The following is a 22,112-nucleotide window of genomic DNA, read 5'->3' on the forward strand; positions in this document are numbered from 1 at the left end:
AAGGGCCGCCGGGCTCGGTGGCTCACGCCTGCAATCGCAGCAATTTGGGAAGCCGAGGCGAGCGGATCACGAGATCAGGAGATCGGGACCAGCCTGATCAACATGGTGAAACCCCTTCTCTACTAAAAATACAAAAATCAGCCGGGCGTGGTGGAGCGCGCCTGTAATCCCAGCTACTCGGGAGGCTGAGGCAAGAGAATCGCTTGAACCCGGGAGGCGGAGGTTGCAGTGAGCCGAAATCGCGCCACCGCACTCCAGCCGGGGCGACAGAGTGAGACTCCGTCTCAAAAAAAAGAAAAGAAAGAGTTAAGGGCCAAGTCAATCCAACCGCGACCGGCGACTGGAGGCAGAGCATGCCTGGCGATCTGGGGCTCCAGAGCACGGCACAAACCCGTTCACCTCCACCCCTCCCGCGCGGCCGCCGGCGCGCGCCCGTGACGTCACGGCGTCGGGGTGGAGCCCGCGGCAGGGGCCGGGCCCCTCTAGGCTCTCCGGCGGAGTCGGGTTGGGGCCCGGGTAGGGGGCGGCGGCCCGGCGCGGCGCCCTGGGACTCTGGAGCATCGGGATTTATAGCGCGCCCTCTGGGGAGGCAGCTGTAGCGGAGAGGCGTGCGGGATCGGGATGTCGGGGCTGCTCACGGACCCGGGGCAGAGAGCGCAGGAGCCGCGGCACGCCGGCTTCGTGCTGGGGCTGGATGTGGGCAGTTCTGTGATCCGCTGCCACGTCTATGACCGGGCGGCGCGGGTCTGCGGCTCCAGCGTGCAGAAGGTGACTTGGGGGCGGGCGTGGGGCGCGGGTCTGACTGGGTTTCGCTGAGTCCCGGGGTCCGGCCTCGGGAGGCGAGTGGGCAGGCCCCACCTACCGCCCTGGAGGTAGCCACCTGCAGCACCCGCGGGCCCTGGGGCCAGAACGGCGCGCCCGGACCGGCTGAGTCTTAGCGTCCCTCCCTCGGCTGGGCCGAATCCCGCGCGCCTTTCCTGTCCAGGCTGAGGGCGCCAGGGGCCCGGTGTATGACCTGGGCCGCTCGCTCGCCTCTTGCCACCTGAGGAGCCACCTGTCCGGCTTACCTGGATGGGACTGGGCAGGCTGTGCGCATCCAGCCAGAGGGTGGTTTGTGAGTTGCTTGGTTCTTCCTGAACTTCCCTGATAGATCTCCCACCACATCTTTATTTACATTTTAATTTTTCAAAACTTTTTTTTCTTTATTATATCCTTTGGACTTGTGTCTCAATAACTTTTCATATCTTTGTCGAATTTAAGTTTATTCTCTGTTCTTCACTTGTCATCATTAACTACTACTCCACAAAATGCTGGTTCCTTACATGAGCAACTGATTGCCATGGATATTAGAGGTATTGGGCAAGTTTTGAAGGCTGTGTGGTCATCACTTTTCTATTTTCCATCTTTGAGAATTCATAAAATTCTTTATTTCCCCTCGTTTGAGAGATCTGCCAAGTCATTGGTTGGTTGTTAGTAAAGCCTTCAACTGTTGATAATATTGGTCAGCAACCAACAAATTGATATCCTTCTGTTCTCGTATTAATGAAGTGTTGATTTATACACAATTGTCAATGCACCAAAAATAATATTTATTTGTTATGGTGTTCTTATTGTTGTTCCTTTTTTTCGTTTGAGACAGGGTCTCACTTTGTCACCCAGGCTGGAGTGCAGTGGTGTGATCTCGGCTCACTGCAGCTTCAACCTCCTGAGCTCAAGTGATCCTTCTACCTCAGCCCCTCAAGTAGCTGGGACTACAGGCAAGGGGCCGCCATGCCTGGCTAAATTTGTTTGTATTTTTTAATAGAGGTGGGATTTTGCCATGTTGCCCAGGCTGGTCTGGAATTCCTGGGCTCAATTCACCCGCCTTGGCCTCCCAAAGTGCCAAGATTACAGGCGTGAGCCACTGCGGCCAGCCTGTTACGGTGTTCTTCTTTTCTCTTCCCAGTACCAATATCTTTTTATGTTAGAAATTTGAGGGAGGGCAGGAGCCAGTAGTTACCTAACCATTCCCAGCAGCACTGTATTCCTCCTTTTTCTCAGTGTCTCATTCTTCTTCCCACCACCTTAGAGGTGTTTTTCTTTGTAGCACTTGCCCAGGAGCAGGTCCAGCTAGAGTGCCAGTGAGTAGTGACTGCTTTGAGCATTTGTTCTGAGGAAACATCAGACTTCCTTCCATTTCGTTTTTTTTTTTTTTTTTTTTGAGATGGAGTCTCGCTCTGTCACCCAGGCTGGAGTGCAATGGCATGATCTCGGCTCACTGCAACCTCCGCCTCCTAGGTTCAAGCAATTCTCCTGCCTCAGCCTCCTGAGTAGCTGGGATTACAGGTACCCGCCATCATGCCTGGCTAATTTTTGTATTTTTGTAGAGACGGGGTTTCGCCATGTTGGCCAGGCTGGTCTTGAACTCTTGACCTCAGGTGATCCGCCCGCCTCGGCCTCCCAAAGCGCTGGGATTACAGGCGTGAGCCACTGTGCCCGGCCTCCATTCAGGTTTCAGGACCAAGACAGTGGAACTGGGACTGTAGCAGCTCCCTGGTCCCTTCTCTGGCTAGCTGTGTGGGAACACTGCCCACCCACCCACACACTATCCCTATCCCAGCCTGAAAGGAAAAATAAAAGGCAGACACCACCCTTCAGTGACTGGGTACTCATTACCTTTCTAAGAGTATTTATCACAAACACAATGATACTTTTTAAAGTCTCCCTTATAATTCTAGACACAAAGTACTTTTAAGCACTGTTTTTTTTGTTTGTTTGTTTTTGTTTTTCTTTTAAGGAATTGAAATATTTGGAACCAAAGGGAGAAATAAATTACTAGAAAATGCAAAGTTTCACAGTTAATATATAATTTGGGGCAGATCATTAGTTTTTTTAGGAATGAAGTGAGGAATCTCAAAGATGGATCAAGATTGCTGTGAGTGGCAGGAGGCCAGGAAGGTTTGCACGGACTCTAACCTGTGGAAAATGTGTCTGGATATAAGAAAGATATGAGTAAATAAAAATACAAAAAAAATGCCTGCTCTTCCCGGATAAAGCACAGTCGTAGATTAAGAAATGTGCAGCGATGCCTCTCTGTGTGGTAGGAGTTTATAGCAGTACTGCTTAAAGTGTAGTTACAGGGCTGCTGGGATTGAGATAATAAACGAAAACAGCATTTAGGAACTTGTGTAGCAACTTAGCAGAATAATTTTATGTCTGTTGACTCTAGTAATGAAACATTTGGGATTTTATTTTGTATGCTTTTTTTTTCTGGAAACTTTATAAAAATTATTGTTATTTTTAGAGACAGATTCTAACTCTGTTCCCCAGGTGGCCTGATCACAGTTCACTGCAACCTTGAACTCCTGGGCTCAAGCAATCCTCCTGCCTCAGCCTCCTAAAGCACTGGGATTACAGGCACAAGTTACTGCACCCGGACTAGAAACTTAATTGTATCTTAAAAATTGTTGGTCCACAATGAATAGAATTTTTTTTTTTTTTTTTTTTTTTGATACTGAGTCTCACTCTGTTGCCCAGGCTGGAGTGCAGTGACACCATCTCGGTTCACTGCAAGCTCTGCCTCCCAGGTTCACACTATTCTCCTGCCTCAGCCTCCTGAGTAGCTGGGACTACAGCACCCGCCACCATGCCTGGCTAATTTTTTGTATTTTTCATAGAGACGGGGTTTCACCGTCTTAGCCAGGATGGTCTCGATCTCCTGACCTCATGATCCCCCCGCCTTGGCCTCCCAAAGTGCCGGGATTACAGGCCTGAGCCACTGCGCCCGGCCAATGAATAGAAATTTTTTTAAAAAAACAAGCAGCAACTGGTCCTTTACTGCAGATAATTTGAGTTTTTTGGAAACAAGGATCTTGTCGGTCTTAGTACCTGGTTTATTACCTCATCGTTACAGAATAAATAATTGAATTGCAGTTAAAATGTTAGGAATTCTTGAGCTCTATGACTTAGACACAGAACTTGATTGTGTTTATTCTGTCAAGTGAAAATTACACCTCTTGTAATATCCCAATGGAAAGAATGTATAATGGAAACCTAAAACCTCTTAGTGTATGATTTGATTGATACTGGGAAAGAAATTTTTAAAAAAGAAAAAAAAAGAGATTTCCCTTTGTAGACAAGAACAAAATAAGCTGTGACAAGACATCAATCTTATTTCTTATGGCCTTTATTTTTTAAATGTTTAACAGTAGAGATACATTTTTAGCTTTTTTCTGTAATTTGTATTTTTAAAAAATCTTTCGTAGGGACTCTTAAATATACGAATTAACTACTAGAAGAATATTTTGTGTTGGAAACTCCACATATGAACATATGATATTTTGGTTTTAAAAATGGAGAATATTTATCATGTTCCCCAGTGGAACATCATGCCATTATGAGAAACTATAAAAAATGATAATGTCTTGGTTGGAAGAACAAGACAGAAAGGTCATTCCAAAGAGTAATACTGTGTACTCTCTGTACATGCTTGAAAAACAGACTAGGTGGTTGTCATCTTTTGTTGTTAATCAAAAAAAATTTTTTTAACTTTTGTTATATTCTTGATCTAATTTTGGTTTGGTTCTCCTGTGAAAGAACAGATTTCACTACTGCAACTTGTTTGGGGATGGTATGTGACATCCTGATTGGTAAAGTGGGGGGAAGTGACCCTGAGTCAAATCTGAAGGTTTATAGCCTTGAAGCAATGATATCCACATTGAGTTTTCTGGGGTAAGAAAGTGTTTCTTGTAGTTAAACTATTACAGTCTGTAGTCATAAAAGCCTTGCCTAGAAAGGGCAGAAGTATTAATTGACAGAAGGAGAATAGATTGTGTTAAATCTGTTTTTGATGAGCTCACTGGGGAATAAGAGATTCTTTTTCCACATCACCTTGTGTAACACTTATGCTCCGCATATTGTCACTGTTTCCTCAGAGTTCCTTTTTTCTTTATTTTGGCCTTTTCATACTACATGTTAGAAATTTTCCTTAACTAGTGATCTTGATTGGTTATCTGCATTTTTTTTTTGGTACCATGCCTTGCCCTAGCACTTAGGTATATCTGTCATTTGCAAGTACAGAACTCTGGTTCAACCCCTCCAGAAATAAATCTCTTACTTTCTCTTTCTGCCAAGTTAGGGAGGGGCAGTGATCTGGCTGGAGGAAAGGAATTGGGGCTCCTTATAAAGACTTTGAACCAGTCCTATGTAGAACCCCATCTGGCATCCCAGCTTTCAGAGGAACCTCTAATTTCCAGAGTTGCACCCTAGAATCTCTGCTCTTTGCTTACGGGCATCACTCTCATAGTTCACTCATATGTTCATTCATACATTCACTTTATATTTATGGAACATCTAAGAAACCCCAGGCACTTCTAGATGCTGGGGATAAAATGAACTAAGGAGACACATTCGCTGACCTCTAGGAGCTCACATTCTGAGGAGAAAGGTAGAGGTGACCTGACTCTGGTCTTATAGGCCATTATAAGGAATAATGGTTTTACTCTGAGTGAAATGGGAGCCAGGGTGAGTAGAGATCCAGTGTAACCTGAGCAGGCAGTGAGGTATTGGCATTTCCTCCTCTGTCCTAAGCCATGTACCACCTGCCCACTCACTGTTAGTATTAAAAACATTTGTTGCCGGGCGCGGTGGCTGACGCCTGTAATCCAGCACTTTGGGAGGCTGAGGCGGGCGGATCATGAGGTCAGGAGACCAAGACCATTCTGGCTAACACGGTGAAACCCCGTCTCTACTAAAAATACAAAAAATTAGCCGGGTGTGGTGGCGGGCGCCTGTAGTCCCAGCTATTCGGGAGGCTGAGGCAGGAGAATGGTGTGAACCCGGGAGGTGCAGCTTGCAGTGAGCCGACATTGCACCACTGCAATCGAGCCTGGGCAACACAGTGAGACTCCATCTCAAAAAAAAAAAAAACAAAAAACATTTGTTAAAATCTAGTCTGATCCTATTTGCTCTTCTCTTTGTCCTTGTACTTTTAAACCTTATTAATGTTTTCCTTTTAATAGACTGGGAGGAATTGGAGATGTATGCATATGTTTAAGTCATCATTTTAACTTGAAGCCATAGATTTTTATGAAATTTGTTCATTGATTGATTGATTGAGACAGTCTCCCTCTGTCTCCCAGGCTGCGGTGCAGTGGCGTGGCCACAGTTCACTGTATCCTCTACCTCCTGGACTCAAGTGATCCTCCCACTTCAGACTCCTGAGTAGCTGGAACTACAGGTGTGGGCCACTACACCCTTTTTCTGTTTTTGTAGAGGTGGGGTTTTGCCATGTTGCTCAGGCTGATCTTGAACTCCTGGGCTCAAGCGATTCTCCTGCCTCGGCCTCCCAAAGTACTGGATTACAGGCCACTGCATCCAGCCTACAAAATTTATTTTATTTTTTAAGTTAAAGTAAAATAGACTTTCGATGTATAGTTATGTGAACTTTAGCACATGTGTAGAAGTAATCCCCAAGCTCCCTTGTGTTACTTTATTGTAGTCACATCTCCCCGCCCACCTAACCTCTGGTAACCACTCATCTGTTTTCCATGACACAGTCTTGTCTTTTTGAGAATGTCATATAAATGGAATCATACAGCAAGTAGCCTTTTGAGACTGGATTTTTTTCAGCATAATGCCTTTGAGATTTGTCCATGTTGTTATGTATATCATTTGTTTATTCTTTTTTATTTCTGTGTAGTATCCATCATATGGATGTACTACATTCATTCGCCTGTTGAAGTACAATTTAAGTGGTTTCTGGTTTCTGGTGATCATGTATAGAGCTGCTATAAACATTAGTGTACAGATTTTAAAGGGAACATTAAAAAACTTTGAACCAGTCCTGTGTACAACCTTATAGGGTAAATTTCTCTAGGGTAAATACCTAGGAGTGGGATTGCTAGGTTATATGGTAAGTGAATGTTTATCTTAACAAGAAATTCAGAGTGGCCATACCATTTTGCATTCTCACCAACAATGTATCAGAGTTCCAGTTGTTCCACATCCTCATCAATACTTGGTACCATTAGTTTTTAAAACTTTGCTTATTTGATTTGACTTACATTTCTCTAATGGCTAATGATGCTGAATATCTGTCTTCATGTACATATTTGTAATCCATATGTTTTCTTTGGTGGAGTGCTTGAAGTCTTGCCCATTTTTAAGTTGAGTTCTTTGTTTTCTTACTGTTGAGTTTTGAAATTTTTTATATATTCTGGATATTAGTCCTGTGTTGGATATGTGATTTGCACATATCTTCTACCAGTCTGTACTTTTGTCTTTTTATCTTCTTAACAGTATCTTTTGCAGAACAAATGTTTTTAACTTTGATGAAGTCCAATTTATCAATTTTTTGTTATATGAATTATACTTTTGGTGTTCTAAGGACTCTTTGCCTAACCCCAAGTCACAGGATTTTCTCTTGTGTTTTCTTCTAAACATTTTATAGTTTTACATTTTACATTTAGATCTTGATCCATTTTGAGTTAATTTTTGTAAGTTGTAAAGTTTGGGTTGAGGTTGATTTTTTTTTTTTTTTTTTTTTTTGAGATGGAGCCTTGCTCTGTCACCCAGGCTGGAGTGCAGTGGTTCGATCTCGGCTCACTGCAACCTCTGCCTCCCAGGTTCAAGCAATCCTCCTGCCTCAGCCTCACGAGTAGCTGGGACTACAGGTGCCGCTGCCACACCCAGCTTTTTTTTTTTTTTTTTTGTATTTTAGTAGAGACGGAGTTTCACTGTGTTGCCCAAGCTGGTTGCGAACTCCTGAGCTCAGACAGTATGCCCACCTCAGCCTCCCAAAGTTCTGGGATTACAGGCGTGAGCCACCATGCCTGGCCTGATTTTTTTTTTTTTTTTTTTTTGGCATATGGATGTCCAATTGTTACACCACCATTTGTTGAAAAAACTATCTTTTCTCCATGGAATTGCCTCTGTACTTTTGTTGAAAATCAACTAGTCATATTTGTGTGAATCTATTTCTGGACTCTCTATTCTGTTCCATTGATCTATGTGTCAGTTTTTGTGCCAATAGCATACTATTTTGATTACTGTAGCTTTATAGTAAGTCTTGAAATTGGGTAGTATGCCTCTAACTTTATTCTTTTTTTTCCTCTCTGATTTTATTCTTTTTCAACGTTGTTTTGGCTATTTTAGTTTTTTTGCCTTATATAAATTTTAGAATCTACAAAAAATACTATTGGGATTTTGTTACGGAAATCTGGGATGGCAGTTCTTTTAGCACACTGTAAAATGTTGAGCCACTTATTTCTGGCTTTCATGGTTCTGATGAGAAATGCACAGTCATTTAAATTTTTGTTCTGTATATGTGAAATGTCTGGTTTCAAACTTTTTGCTTTTAGTTTTCAGCATTTTAATTATGATATCTTGGTGTGTAATGCTTTGGGTACATTCTGGTAAAGGTTTCCTGAGCCTCTTGAATATATAGGTTTCACTGAACTTGGGCAGCTTTTAGCATTGTTACTTCCTTCAAGTAATTTTTTTTTTCCTGCTCTGAACTCTTTCTTTTCTTCTTTGGAGACCCCTGATTAAACAAATATTAGACCTTTTGCTATGTCCCTGGAGCTTTGTTCTTCTTTTTCCTCCAATCTTTTTTCTTTCTGTTGTGCAGATAATTTCTATTGATCTATCTTCAGGTTTATTAATTTTCTTCTATCTCCCTTCTGCTATTGAGCCCATCCAGTAGGTTTTAAATTTTGATCAGTACATTTTTCAATTCTAAAACTTTTCTTTTTTATGTCTTTTATGACTTTCTTTTTTCTTTCTTTTTAAAATGGGATATATTTAAGGCATTCTTCATGATGTCTTGATATACTGACCTTGATATACACATACATAGTTAAATGATTACTGTAGTTACCGTTGCTGAGACTGTCTTTCCATTTGTTGCAAGTGTATTCACTCCTCTTGGAGTATTTTCATAATAGCTGCATTAGACTGTTTATCAGATATCTGTGTCATCTTGGCATTGGCATTTCTTGATTATCTTTTCCAGTGTGAGTTAAGATTTTTCTGGTTCTTCATATACCTTGTAGTTTTGGATTGTATCCAAGAAATTTTGAATATTATGTTAAAAGACCCTGGGGTTTTTATAAATCCTATGAGGATTTTTGTTGTTTTTCTTGTAGCAGGTATTTATTGCATTTGGGTTCAGGCTACAAATTCAGTCTTCTGACTGCAGTTTCAGTGTCAGATTTGTTTTCAAAATCTTGGCAGTACTATTTGGATCTGCCCTGTGTGTGTGCAACCTAGTAGTCAGTCTGGGACCTGGGCAGTGGTCTATCCTTTAGTTCTGTTCTTAATATCTTTGGTCTAGTGTTTAGGATTACATCCATACAAGTGCAGCTTTGGGGTGAGCCTAAGAGTTCATACACAACTTTCTGTAGTATCTTTTCCAAGTTCCTCCCTCTCTGAGACGGTTCTGGTACTTTTTGATTCTCTGAACCTCCCCTTGTGGTCCCTGGCCAAAAAGCTGGGGCTTTTATTACTCCATTCGGCTGGGTATGTCTGGGATTAGGCAGCGGAAACACACAGAGGAAAAAAGCCATAGGGGTTGACCACACCCTGTTGGGATCACCGCTCATCTGATTGGAGAGGAAGTTCTACCTTCCTCAGGATTTTAGGTACCTGTTGAGACACACTGATACCACTATTAACTGCTGCTGCCACTGCTACAGGATTTTGTGGGTACAAAAGTATGGAGACAAGGGAAAAAAGAAAAATGGGAGGTCTGCCCCATTTCCTCTGAGTGTTAGGAGTTCCCTTTCTCATTCTTTGAGCCAAAACAGTAGAGCTTTTCCTGGCGCTTCTTCTGTGCCCTAGTTCCCAGTTCTGGTTTTCAGGATGCCTTGAGTCTAAGCCAGGGGATTTCAGAAGAAAAATGGGAAACTCACCACCAGTTCTATGGTACCTGAATTCTTATCTACTTCCCCAGTCCACCTGCTGCCATATACTTTTTAAGAGTCCACAATAGCTGCTCCGTGCATTCTGTCCAGGTGTTATATTTGTATTTAGCGGAAGAGACAGGGTGGAGTGTGCGTACTTTATCATGGTCTGAACTGGAATTCACTTTTTTTAAAATTTATTTTTAATTTTTTAGAAGCCTTTTTTCTTATTTTAAAAACACACCTTCTTGTAGAAAACTTAGAAAATAAAAGTAGAGATAAACAAAGCTAAAGTCTTCTGTGAACTCATGAGTTACTGCTATTTTGGTGTTGGCATGTAGTCCTTTTTTATTTTATAAATGTGTTTTTTTCAATTTTAACAATAAAAATTAATTAGATAATAAAATCATGTTAATTATTTTAACCAGTAGTTTTGAGACCCAAAGACCCATACTGTTGACTTGATCTAATGCTGTTTTTACTAAATCTTCTTTTCCTCAATAGGTAGAAAATCTTTATCCTCAAATTGGCTGGGTAGAAATTGATCCTGATGTTCTTTGGATTCAATTTGTTGCTGTAATAAAAGAAGCAGTCAAAGGTAATTGGATTTATAAAAATAACAATAATATTTATGGGTTTTTTTTGTAATAAGAGTTTTTCTCAGGCTTCTGTAGTTGTGGTTTTCCTAAGTTATACATATATATAGTATTTTATTGGGATTACAGTTTCCCAGTATTTTTCAACGGAAATTTGTAATTCACAGTGAGCTCCTTTGTCAGGGAAAGGTAACATCTGCTGTGTCCTCTGGTTTGTCCCTTTTCAGCTGTAATACAAATGCTCACCATTTCCTCATTCCAGGTTATAGCTAGTGCTGTTTTGATTTCCTGTTTGGCACAAAATACCAGAGGATTATAAACAGAAGTTACAGTGTATAGTTTCTACTCTCATGAGTTTAAAACTGAGTTATTTCTATTGTAAAATAAGTTTTTATTTGTTTTTTTCTGGTCACTTGACATAAAGTGCTCTCCTGGCCAAAGCTATCATCTAAGTCTTAGTTCTTTAAGAGTGTTAGAAACATTCTTAAACATTGACAACATCTCAAAACATTGAAATGGCAACCTTGCTTGAGAACATGGCAAAGATTACTTGCAAATGTAAATTCTAGAAGATCTTTTACTTCATTTTTCTGGCTGAATTGCCTCTTCTCATCTTTTTGGTTTGAAATATTTCAGTCTATACAAAACTTGCAAGAATAGTACAATAAACTCTTGTATATCTTTCTCGTAGATTCAAACATATTTTGTAATGTTTACCATTTTCTGCAAACTGTTTTTTTCTTTCTGAACCATAGGAAAGGAGTATTTTCTCCTATAACCACAATGCAATTATAACACTCAGGAAGTATAACATTAACACAGCACTGTTTTCTAATACCCTGTCTTCAATATTTGCTCTTGTCTTAGTGAAAACAAAAAAACAAAAAAAACTTCTTTTTTCAATCTAGAACCCAGCCAAAGAGGAGGCATTGCATTTAGCTGTCAGTCGGCTTAGGCTCCTTTCATCTAGAGCACATTCTTATGACATTGGCAGTTTTCAAAAGTACAAGCCAGTTTAGTAGAGTGTCCATCATTTCGAAGTTTTCTGATTGTTTCCTCCCAGTTAGATTCAGGTTGAATAACTTTGGAATACTATATGGGGGTTGATGTGTTTTCCTCAATGCTCAAATTGAAGTTGTCCCAGATTTTCCCAGTGGGATAAATAGATTTTTAAAGAATATCACAAAAAATACTCAAGTTGCTATATTTTAAGAAATTTGGACCAAAAAGTCACTATTTTTATTTGTATCCTGGCATCAGTTTGTGTTGAAAATAAGGTCTCAGCTTCAATAATTATACTACTTTCCTTGAGAGTTTTCCTTTATTGTCATTAACCAGCTTCTATTATGATTGATCATTGCTTAAATTAAGATCCAATCTTATTATTACCAAGAAAAAATAAATCTGACATACTTTGAATAGTATTTGTTTTTTTCCCAACACCTAAAACAAAAAAAGCTACTTTGTTATTCAGAAACAACCTTTAAGGCCGGTCACAGTGGCTCACACCTGTAATCCCAGCACTTTGGGAGGCCAAGGTGGGCGGATCACCCAAGGTCAGGAGTTCGAGACCAGGCTGGCCAACATGGTAAAACCCTGTCTCTACTAGAAATACAAAAAATTAGCCAGGTGGGGTGGTGCACACCTATAATCCCAGCTACTTGGGAGGCTGAGGCAGGAGAATTGCTTGAACCCGGGAGGCAGAGGTTGCAGTGAGCCAAGATTGCGCCACTGCACTGCAGCCTGGGCAACAGAGTGACACTTTGTCTCAAAACAAAAAACACAAAAACGAAAAACAAGAAACAACCTTTGTTTCCTTCAAGTAAAAAAAATGCTACAGAATCATCTGAGTAATACTTTATTTATTAATTCCAGTTGTTTTGTTAGAATGCTAAACCCAGGTATTTTTCTTAAAGATTATATTGGATTTTTTTTCCATATTGTAATATTGTAAAGAAAAATATCACTGGCTTTAAAACATGTGTTTTATCCATCTTTACTTTTAGCTGCAGGAATACAGATGAATCAAATTGTTGGTCTTGGCATTTCAACACAGAGAGCAACTTTTATTACATGGAACAAGTAAGTACATTTTGTGATAAGCACCCTACTGCTGGGTTCATGCCACAGTGAGTACACGGTTATGAAACCTCTTTGGGGAGTTTTAACTTTGTGGATTGAGAATAGTTTCTTTGGTTGAGAGGGATGAAATGTGCCTGCTTTCTGACTTGTATGCTCACTGCATGTCATTTGGGCTTGACTTATATAAAATAATAACCACAAAAAAACTTACTGTCATTTAAATTATCCATTTCTTTCTTTCGGGTAAGTTAGCTTTTCAAACAAGCATAGATCAAAGATCTAAAAAATTATACCTCAAAAGAGTCAGAGGAAACTCACAAATTTCAGAAACAGAGTACTATGCTTATGGTTTGTATTTTCAGTCTACTCAAAATTTAATATTTGTCTATAGCATATGAGGCATATATACACTAAACATAGTTATAATATCATAATAACTACTATATAGTAAACACCTGTGACAGTCCCAAGTGCCATTATCCTTACAACAAACCTATAATTTTGGCATCATATCTATTTTTCCAGAGAAATAAGTTGTTCAGGGTTGCTCAGTGAGCAAATAGAGCCAAGATTCTAAATTGCCTTTTTGACTCAGGAGCATATGTTCTTCATCCTATCCCCATATTGCCTTCAACATGTTTCTTTTTCTTTTTATTTTTTCCTGAGACAGGGTCTTACTCTGTTACCCAGGCTGGAGTATAGTGGCATGATTACAGCTCACTGCAGCCTCAACTTCCCAGGCTCAGGTAATCCTCCTGCCTTAGCCTCCCAAGTAGCTGGGACTACAAGTGCACTCCACTATGCCTGGCTAATTTTTTTGTATTTTTTATAGAGACAGGGTTTCACCATATTGCCAAGCTGGTCTCGAATTCCTTGGCTCAAGCAATTCTTCCACCTCGGCCACCTCCCCCAGCTAGCATGTATTTCTCCGTCTCTTGGTTTAAACACACACTCACATTCCCTCCCCCCAAATCCCCCCGCCCACGTACCCACACACACCACTGTAAAATGTGTCTTTGTTAAAGCATTAGGCTCCAAAGGACATCTTAAGCTTGGGCAGTGGGAAAGAAAAGTGAGCAGAGGGGGAAAAGATGAATCTGAAAAATATAATTAGGGTGAATTCACAAGGACTTGGCTTCTAATTCAGTATTAGGCAAGAAGAAGAGATTCGAATTTACCAATACTGCTGGCCTTGATGTTTGGGCTGTATGATATAAATCATAGAGAATATAAGGAGGAATGGGCTGGGTAGTAGTGAGAGTAGGTAGAAGGAAAAATGATAAAATGTTTGGTTTTGGACATGTGAATGTGGAGATATCTCAGAGGTGACTAGAACATTGGTTTAATTTGGACTGAGGCATAGCACATCTCCATCAGATAGGTTCTTTTTATTTTCATTTTTGGGGGACGAGGTCTTCACTTTGCTACCCAGGCTAGAGTGCAGTGGCACGATCATAGCTCACTGCAGCCTCGAACTCCTGGGCTCAAGGGATCCTCCCACATCAGCCTCCCAAGTAGCTAGGACTATAGGTGTGTACCACACTATGGCTGGCTAATTTTTAAAATTTTTATAGAGATGGAGTCTCACCGTGTTGCCTAGGCTGGTCTTGAACTCTGAGCCTCAAGTGATCTGCCTGCCTTGGCGTCCCAAGGCGCTGGGATTACAGGCGTAAGCCACCATGCTCGGCCCAGTAATCTTTTTTTTCAGGGCATGATGCATCTCAGATTGATGCCTACGTCTGCAGTTCCTCTGTGCTTACTCCACTCCCCAGCACTGGCCTTGGTTATGGCAAATCTTAAATAAATCTTAAATAGTAGTATATTGTCAGATGAATTAAACTTACCTGTACAGATAAGGTATCTAATCTTAGTGACACTGTTGACATTTTGAGCTGAATAATTTGTTGTCGTGGGGACCGTCCTGTGGTGTTGCAGCTGTTTAGCAGCATCCCTGGCCTCTACCCACTAGATGTCAGTAGCACCCCAGCCCACCTCACCACCATTTGTACCAACCACAAATGTCTCAAAACATTGCTAAGTGTCCCCTGGGGACATCCCCAATTTGGAACCATTGGTGTAGATGAAGTCTCAAAAAATAGGTGTGTGCTCTGGTAGAGATTACGTGGAGAAAAGAAAAGCAAGCTAAGGATTTGGACTGTGGGTCCCTCCTCCCACCAAATTTTTTTTTTTTTTTTTTTTTTTTTTTTGAGACGGAGTCTCGCTCTGTCGCCCAGGCTGGAGTGCAGTGGCGCAATCTCGGCTCACTACAAACTCCGCCTCCCGGGTTCACGCCATTCTCCTGCCTCAGCCTCTCCGAGTAGCTGGGACTACAGGCGCCTGCCACCACGCCCGGCTAATTTTTTGTATTTTTAGTAGAGACGGGGTTTCACCGTGGTCTCGATCTCCTGACCTCGTGATCCGCCCGCCTCGGCCTCCCAAAGTGCTGGGATTACAAGTGTGAGCCACCACGCCTGGCTCCCACCAAATTTAAAGTGAGTCAGGGAAGAAAAAGCCAGCAAAGCAGGACCGACACTAATCTGGGAAGTGGATAGATGAAAGTGGAGGGAGGAGTATTCTCAGGGAAAGAACTGATTGGATGTGTCACATTCACTTGGCCATTGGCCCCAGTGATTACTTTCATCAGGACCTGGCTACCATATCACTCATGACAGTAAGGTCAGAATATTAGGAAGCAGAGCTTTTGTCTGATGCTAGGACTATACATCACCGTCAGAAGGAATAGAAGAGTTAGATTTCAAGACAGTTCACTCTCCTTACTGGTGGTGGTGGTGTAGAGGGATAAGACTTCTTCCTAAAGCAATTCATTGTGAGTTTTTTATCTTGGCTGTCCTTTTTTCTTTTTTGAAATGTTTGTATTCTTTCATGAGTTTTGGGAACATTCTTTGCTTGTAGAAACTGAAATAGTGGATATTTTTTGAAAAAAGACTGAAAGGCTTTGTGCTTCTTTTACATTAAAATAATGGAGCGGAGCCTATTCTGCTCATTGGGCCCCAGGGAGCCAATGTGGTGTATGATGCTGACAGATTCCACAAGAGCCCTAGCAAACAGCCGGGACACAGCACAAATGGGTACAACCCAGGGCCAGCCAGAAGCACTTCTTGTTCATTTGTGAGAGAAAAGGAGAGACAGACTAGACCCTGTGGAAAAACCTATTGTTCGTTCCAGTCCTGGCCAGCAGCTCCTCCTCCCAGCTTGTTGTTTTTTTCCTCCTGCATCCGTGGTGCATTTCTGTCCTCATGGCCGTAGAAACATTATTTTCCTCACAGTTGCTGTCAGGAGGTCTAAAACTTTGAACTTTCTTTTTGTTTTTCTCCTTATCTCTCCCCCATCCCCCTGTTAGGGACCAGGAAACTTACTAACTTTTTTCAGTCTTTGAGCTTTCTTCATGTTCTTCAGGTTAAGCTTTTTTTCCAATATATCCAAAAAGTGGTGTGTTTAGCTTGCTTTCTAAAATAATTCTAACTGATATCACTTCCATTTTGGTTCTTTTAAATTCCTTTTGTTCTAAAAAAAAAAAAATCACGAGCTGTTTTGTTTCTTTAGTCACTGTCTCTTGGGAGATTTCTGCCAGCTAACTTCAGATCAGGGTGTGTGCCAATTAGCAACACAAACTGTGAGTCACGGGAGCCAGGATTCACTCATAACTGTTTGAGGGTTCACAGGGAGTAATGCACCGTGCTGGGGGCTGCACTGCGTATACAGATGAATAAGAATACCAGCCCTAATTTACAATCTCATTATATAGGTACACAAATTACTCTATATTCCCATTGAACAAAATAGATTTTTATTGTAGTATTTGATACTTACATTAATGAGTCTTACCAACTACTTATGACTTAAAATATATTAAGAGCCACAGAATGGTGTAAAGTGTTAGAAGGGTTTAAGACAATTAATTTACAATATTGCCATTTACACTTTTCCTTCATTTTTCCTTTTTTTGTTGATAGAGATAAAATAAACCCAAGTCAGTGCTGAGTGAATATTGGAATATATGCTATTACTTGAAAAATCAGTATTGTAGATTGTCGTGTTCTATGTTATAAATTAATGATGCCACTTTCATCTTGTGATTTTGTCTCTCCCCCTCATTGCTTTTCAGCCACACTAGCCATTCAGTTCCTCTAAGACATGCTTCATCTTGCTCTAGGACCTTTGAACATATAGCACATTTTGTTGGGAATGTTCATACTTCTGATTCCTTCTTATCCTTCAGAGCTGAGATCCATTGTCATTTCTCAAGCCTTCCCTGACCACCACACAGGGGCCATCTGTTAAATACTCTCATGGCACCTCTATCATTTTTTTTTTTTTTTGAGACAGAGTCTTGCTCTTTCGCCCAGGCTGGAGAGCAGTGGCGCGATCTCGGCTCACTGCAAGCTCCGCCTCCCAGGTTCACGCCATTCTCCTGCCTCAGCCTCCCAAGGAGCTGGGACTACAGGCACCCGCCACCGTGCTCGGCTAATTTTTTGTATTTTTAGTAGAGACGGGATTTCACCATGTTAGCCAGGATGGTCTCGATCTCCTGGCCTCGTGATCCACCTGCCTCGGCCTCCCAAAGTGCTGGGATTACAGGCGTGAGCCACCGCGCCCGGCCTCTATTTATCCTTTATAGGGCGTATTCCGGCTGTAAGTGAGCAACTGAGTAATTGATTATTTGTTTAAATTCCCTGGTAGAAAGTACAGTCATCAGGGCAAAAGTGCTGTGTGTCTCTGTTCATAGCTGTGTACCCAATTCCTGGTACAAATTGCCTTATAAATTTTTGCTGAAACCAGTGATTGAACATCAGATTTAAGTGTATAAGTATGTGCTGTTGTAGAATGGCTCTGAAGAATTATATATCAATAGATTTTATCTTTATCAAACACAATCTGATCTTTGACAAAGGTGCTAAGACCAGCCAGTGGAACAAGAATAGTTTTTTCAACAGATAGTGCTGGGAAAACTGAACATTCACATGCAAAAGAATTAAATTGGACCCTTACCTAATACCATATACAAAAATGAATCCCAAAATGCATCAAAGACCTAAATTTAAAAGCTTAAACTATAAACTAAAAACTCTTAGAAGAAAACAGGAGAAAATCATCATGACTTTGGATTTGGCAGTGATTCCTTAAATGACATCAAAAGCAGTTAACAAAATAAAAAGTAGATAAATTGGACTTTATGTATCAAATGACATTTATTTTTTCATTTGTTTATGATTACTAATTTTTCAACTTTTTTAACTATTGGTTGGAACTCTCCAAAGTAGAAAAATTACCCTAAATTTAATTATAAATAATAAGTAAGCTATGTTAAAATTAATTTGACGTGATGTGCAATTTGCATTTTAAAAATGTCTGAAAAAATTTAGACATTGATATCTAATATGCAGTGAGGCTTCAGAAAACCACCTGCAGCATGTAACATGGAAGGTGTGCATCTTGGTAGGTTTGGTTTGTAATTTCATCCAAGATTGAGGATTAAAACAGTAGGAAATCACTCCTCTGATTTGTACTCATGATAATGGTGACCATTTGGATCTCTAAAGGGAAAAGAAGTAACCAGCTCATGATCTAGGTAAATGTTGCGATTTCCATTTTAAAGGTGACAAACAGGACACTATCAACAGAGTGAATATTGCAGGATCTGGCCAGCAGCCCACAATGCAATGGGGCTCTCTCTTTGTTCTTAGGCGGATCAGCAGGTTGAGAAATAATAGACACACACAAGATAGTGAAAGCTGGGTCCAGGGGGTTCACTGCCTTCTGGTCCCGCAGTGCCAACAATGCACTGGATATACCAGCATTTATTATTAAGTTCAGTGAGGGCAGGGGTAGGTTAGTGAGAGATTTAGGGTCACTTGATTATGAGGTGAGATGGTCACGTGGGGATGAAGTAATTCTTTAACGTAACATTTGTATGTAGAAATACAGTACATTTGTATGTATAAGTACAGTATACAGAGATAAGAATTTACAATATAGTGTGTGCATCAGTAATTTCTAACAGAGCCTTAAAACAGAAACACAATCTTTCCATAACCTATGATTAGCAAGATATTAATCAGCAGTAACAATTGCAACAAAAGCTGGTTACAAACAATCCATGGAAACAGGATGTGAAGCTAGACAACCGGTTAGACCAGAAATTCTCAGAAGGGAGTATGTCTTAACCCTAAAGAGGCCTAGAAGAGCCATGGCAAGATGAGGGCATTTATAGCCCTATCTTATCCATATGGAGAGACACCCCCCCATGCATCCATTTATAGGCTCTCCACAAGGGTTGCATTCCATTCCCAGAGCTATGAACATCTGCTTTTCTGGGATAGGAATCTTGGTGATGTGAAACCTCCCTGACTGCACGTCCATTCATAGGCTCTCTGCAGGGGGAAGCACATCACACGCTATTGGCTCATTCTGGCAGTCCAACTTGGCATTGTCTTTACACAATCCTGCATGCAATTTTGTATTTACAATAATCAGGAGCATTTCATCTTTTATTCTGTAGCCATAGTTTCAGGGGGTCTCCCTACATCTCCCCCTTTTCTCTGATTTAAATGAACCATAGCAATCATAGCTTGGTGCTGATCACGATTGGATTGAAGAATATTTTTTCCAATTTTACACGTGAACAGTAAACCAATAGCACAAATTATACACAGAACAAAATTAACAATAGTGGATCCTCCTCCCAAAGATTTTAGCCATTGAATGGGGTTGAGATTAGATAATCCCTCAGAGATACCGTCTAAAACAACTCATGGAATGGGAGAAAATATTTGCAAATTGTAACCTCGAAGCATGTAACGTATTAATCCCTAATCCCTAGTAAGGGATTAATATCTAGAACGTGTAAAGAATTCCTAATTCAACAACAAGAAAGCAACAACGCAGTACATAAATGGACAAAGGACTTGAGTAATATACAGATGGTCAATAAGCACACACAAAGATGCTCAATGTTATTAGTAATTAGGGAATTGCAAATTAAAACTATAATGAGATACCACTTCACACCCACTAGAATGGTGATAATTTTAAAAAAAGGAAGATAACAAGTGTTGGTGAGGATTTGGAAAAATTGGAACCCTCATACATTGCTGGTAGAAATGTAAAATGGTGCAATGACTATGGAAAACACTTTGCCAGTTTCTCAAAAAGTTAAACATAGAATTACTATATGACCCAGCAGTTCCACTTCTAGGTATATACCTAAAAAAAATTGAAAACAAAGACTCAAACAGATACTTCACACCAATATTAAAGCAGCAGTAATCACGATAGCCAAAGGGTACAAACAACCCAAGTGTGTACCAACAGATGAATTGATAAACGGTATATAGTATATAATATAGTGAAATATTGTTCAGCCATAAAACGGAACAAATTTCTGATACATGCTACAACATGGATCAATCTAGAAAACTAAGTTATATTATACTAAGTGAAGTAAGCCAAATATAAAAGAACAAATATTGTATAATTCTACTTATATATGATATACCTGGAATAGGCAAATGTATAGACACTGAAAATAGAATAGGGGCTATAAGGGATGGGGTGAGGAAGGAATGGGGAATGATTTCCTGATTGTTACAGAGCTTCTGTTTGGGGTGATGAGAGTTTTAGAAACAGTTGTGATGGTTGCACAACGTTGTGAATGTACTTACTGCCACTGAATTGTACATGTAAAATAGGTAAAATGGTAAACCTCATATTATGTATATTTTGCTACAATTTTTTTTTAAGTTAAGTATTAGAGAGTGCAGTGGCAAGCTGTTAAAGTAATAGACCATGAGATCGGGGAAAGTAACCAAAGTTAGGAGTGGTTGGTCAGAAGAAAAGGGAATGTTTGAGGGATTAAAGGTTGCAGTGAGTTGGAAGGCCAGGTATTTAAGGAGTAAGATTGAGAAAACTGAAAACTTTTCTTCCTATGTGCTGACTAATAATGGAGCATTAGATTTTGAGTGGTAGACCATGTAAAGGTGAGGATATGACCATGGGTGTGGAATGCTTAAGTAGAGTAGAGAATGAATCTTAGCAATTGAACATGGTTCAAGTCACACAGGAGGAGGCCTGGAGTTGGGGCAGAAAGCAAGCTTGACTTGGATGTTGATTAGTAGATGCCAGTGGTTGATTTGCAGGAGCCTCAAAGGAAAAAGGATTTTTTTTTTTTTTTTACTTCTGTATTTCTTAGCTCTGTACTTTTATTGTAGTATTGACCCAAGGTTTGTTGAATTTCTCTTTATTGGAGAGATTTTGGTAAGCATGTTAGGTTGCCAATGGCTAAGCCAATCCTAAAGTTAACAGATGTAGAACTAGGCTCAGGCAATATTTCAGCTCTTCTGTAGGTCAGGAGGTTTTTATTGGATTATGTGTATCAGGATAAGTGCAATAAAGGGGAAAAGCATTGGCTTTTAAAAAACCTGCTTTTAAAGTGTATAGAGAAGGTCCTCAAAGGCCTTTTCCTTAGTTAGTTTTGGTTTTGGAAGTATATACATTTCATACTATATGTCACATAATTGTTGTGCAGTGTGTTCAACTTACAAAATCAAGAAATCATTCAAAAAGGCACATCTAACTAAATTATACTTTGCAGTTACAGCATGGCCTCTAATTTTATTTTCTCTTATGGCACATCTTTAACATAGTCTCTGATTTATGCTGGGTCTCAAAATACTGTTTTATTCTTTCTAGGAAAACAGGAAATCATTTTCACAACTTTATAAGTTGGCAAGACTTAAGAGCTGTTGAACTTGTAAAATCTTGGAATAATTCTCTTCTTATGAAGGTAATCTTTTTCTTGTGTGATTTGGATATTATTGGTTTTTTTTTCTGTAAATGTCTCTTAATTGTAGACTTAATTGTATTATTTCCTACCTATTTTGTTTTAGGACATTAAGAAGACATATGCACACACTCCCCATTCCAGTGAAGTTTAATAATAGTCAATCAAAGGCATATCTGGTAGACTTCAGTACTTGTACCTCAGAAAGTTCTAAAGAGATGGTGGACCACAGTTTCACATATTAGTGAGAATTTGTGTTTCTGTCCTTGAGAAATGGAAAAGATACAGACTAGATGAATGAAATACCCAAATTTCATCTTTTATAAAAGCTCAGGATGGATATTGAGATATTATAGATAACTAGCAGACTGTTACAAGCTCTTATCATTACAGGCGTGATGGCTCGCGCCTGTAATCTCAACACTTTGGAAGGCTGAGGCAGGGGGATTGCTTGAGGCCAGAAGTTCACGACCAGCTTGGGCAACATGGCAAGACCTCATCTCTACAAGTAATGCAAAATTAGCTGAACATGGTGGTGTGGACCTGTAGTCCCTGATACTTGGTAGGCTGAGGTGAGAGGATTGTTTGAGCCCAGGAGTTCGAGGCTGCAGTGATTGCCACTGCACTCCAGGGCACTCTATCTGGGTGACACAGTGAGATCCTGTCTCAAAGCCAACAATACCAAATTATGCCTGATACATAGTAGGCACCAGTAAATGACAATGATGATGGTGACAGTGACAATAGCAACAT

At 40.4% G+C, this 22,112-nt stretch overlaps 1 protein-coding gene across 1 annotated transcript in view; it reads left to right on the forward strand.

The window, feature by feature from the left end:
- The first annotated feature begins 475 nt into the window (after positions 1 to 475).
- The window catches only part of GK5 (glycerol kinase 5), a 67,363-nt gene continuing 45,726 nt past the window's right edge, over positions 476 to 22,112 (forward strand). The window contains exons 1-4 of the mRNA XM_032143744.2: positions 476 to 768; positions 10,386 to 10,479; positions 12,484 to 12,559; positions 21,269 to 21,362. Of these exons, the coding sequence (XP_031999635.1) occupies positions 622 to 768; positions 10,386 to 10,479; positions 12,484 to 12,559; positions 21,269 to 21,362 (411 nt within the window). The 5' untranslated portion in view covers positions 476 to 621. The remainder of the gene's footprint in view (positions 769 to 10,385; positions 10,480 to 12,483; positions 12,560 to 21,268; positions 21,363 to 22,112) is intronic.

The sequence above is a fragment of the Hylobates moloch genome, unplaced genomic scaffold (genome assembly GCF_009828535.3).
Source record: "Hylobates moloch isolate HMO894 unplaced genomic scaffold, HMol_V3 SCAFFOLD_22, whole genome shotgun sequence".
NCBI classification, from domain to species: domain Eukaryota; kingdom Metazoa; phylum Chordata; class Mammalia; order Primates; family Hylobatidae; genus Hylobates; species Hylobates moloch.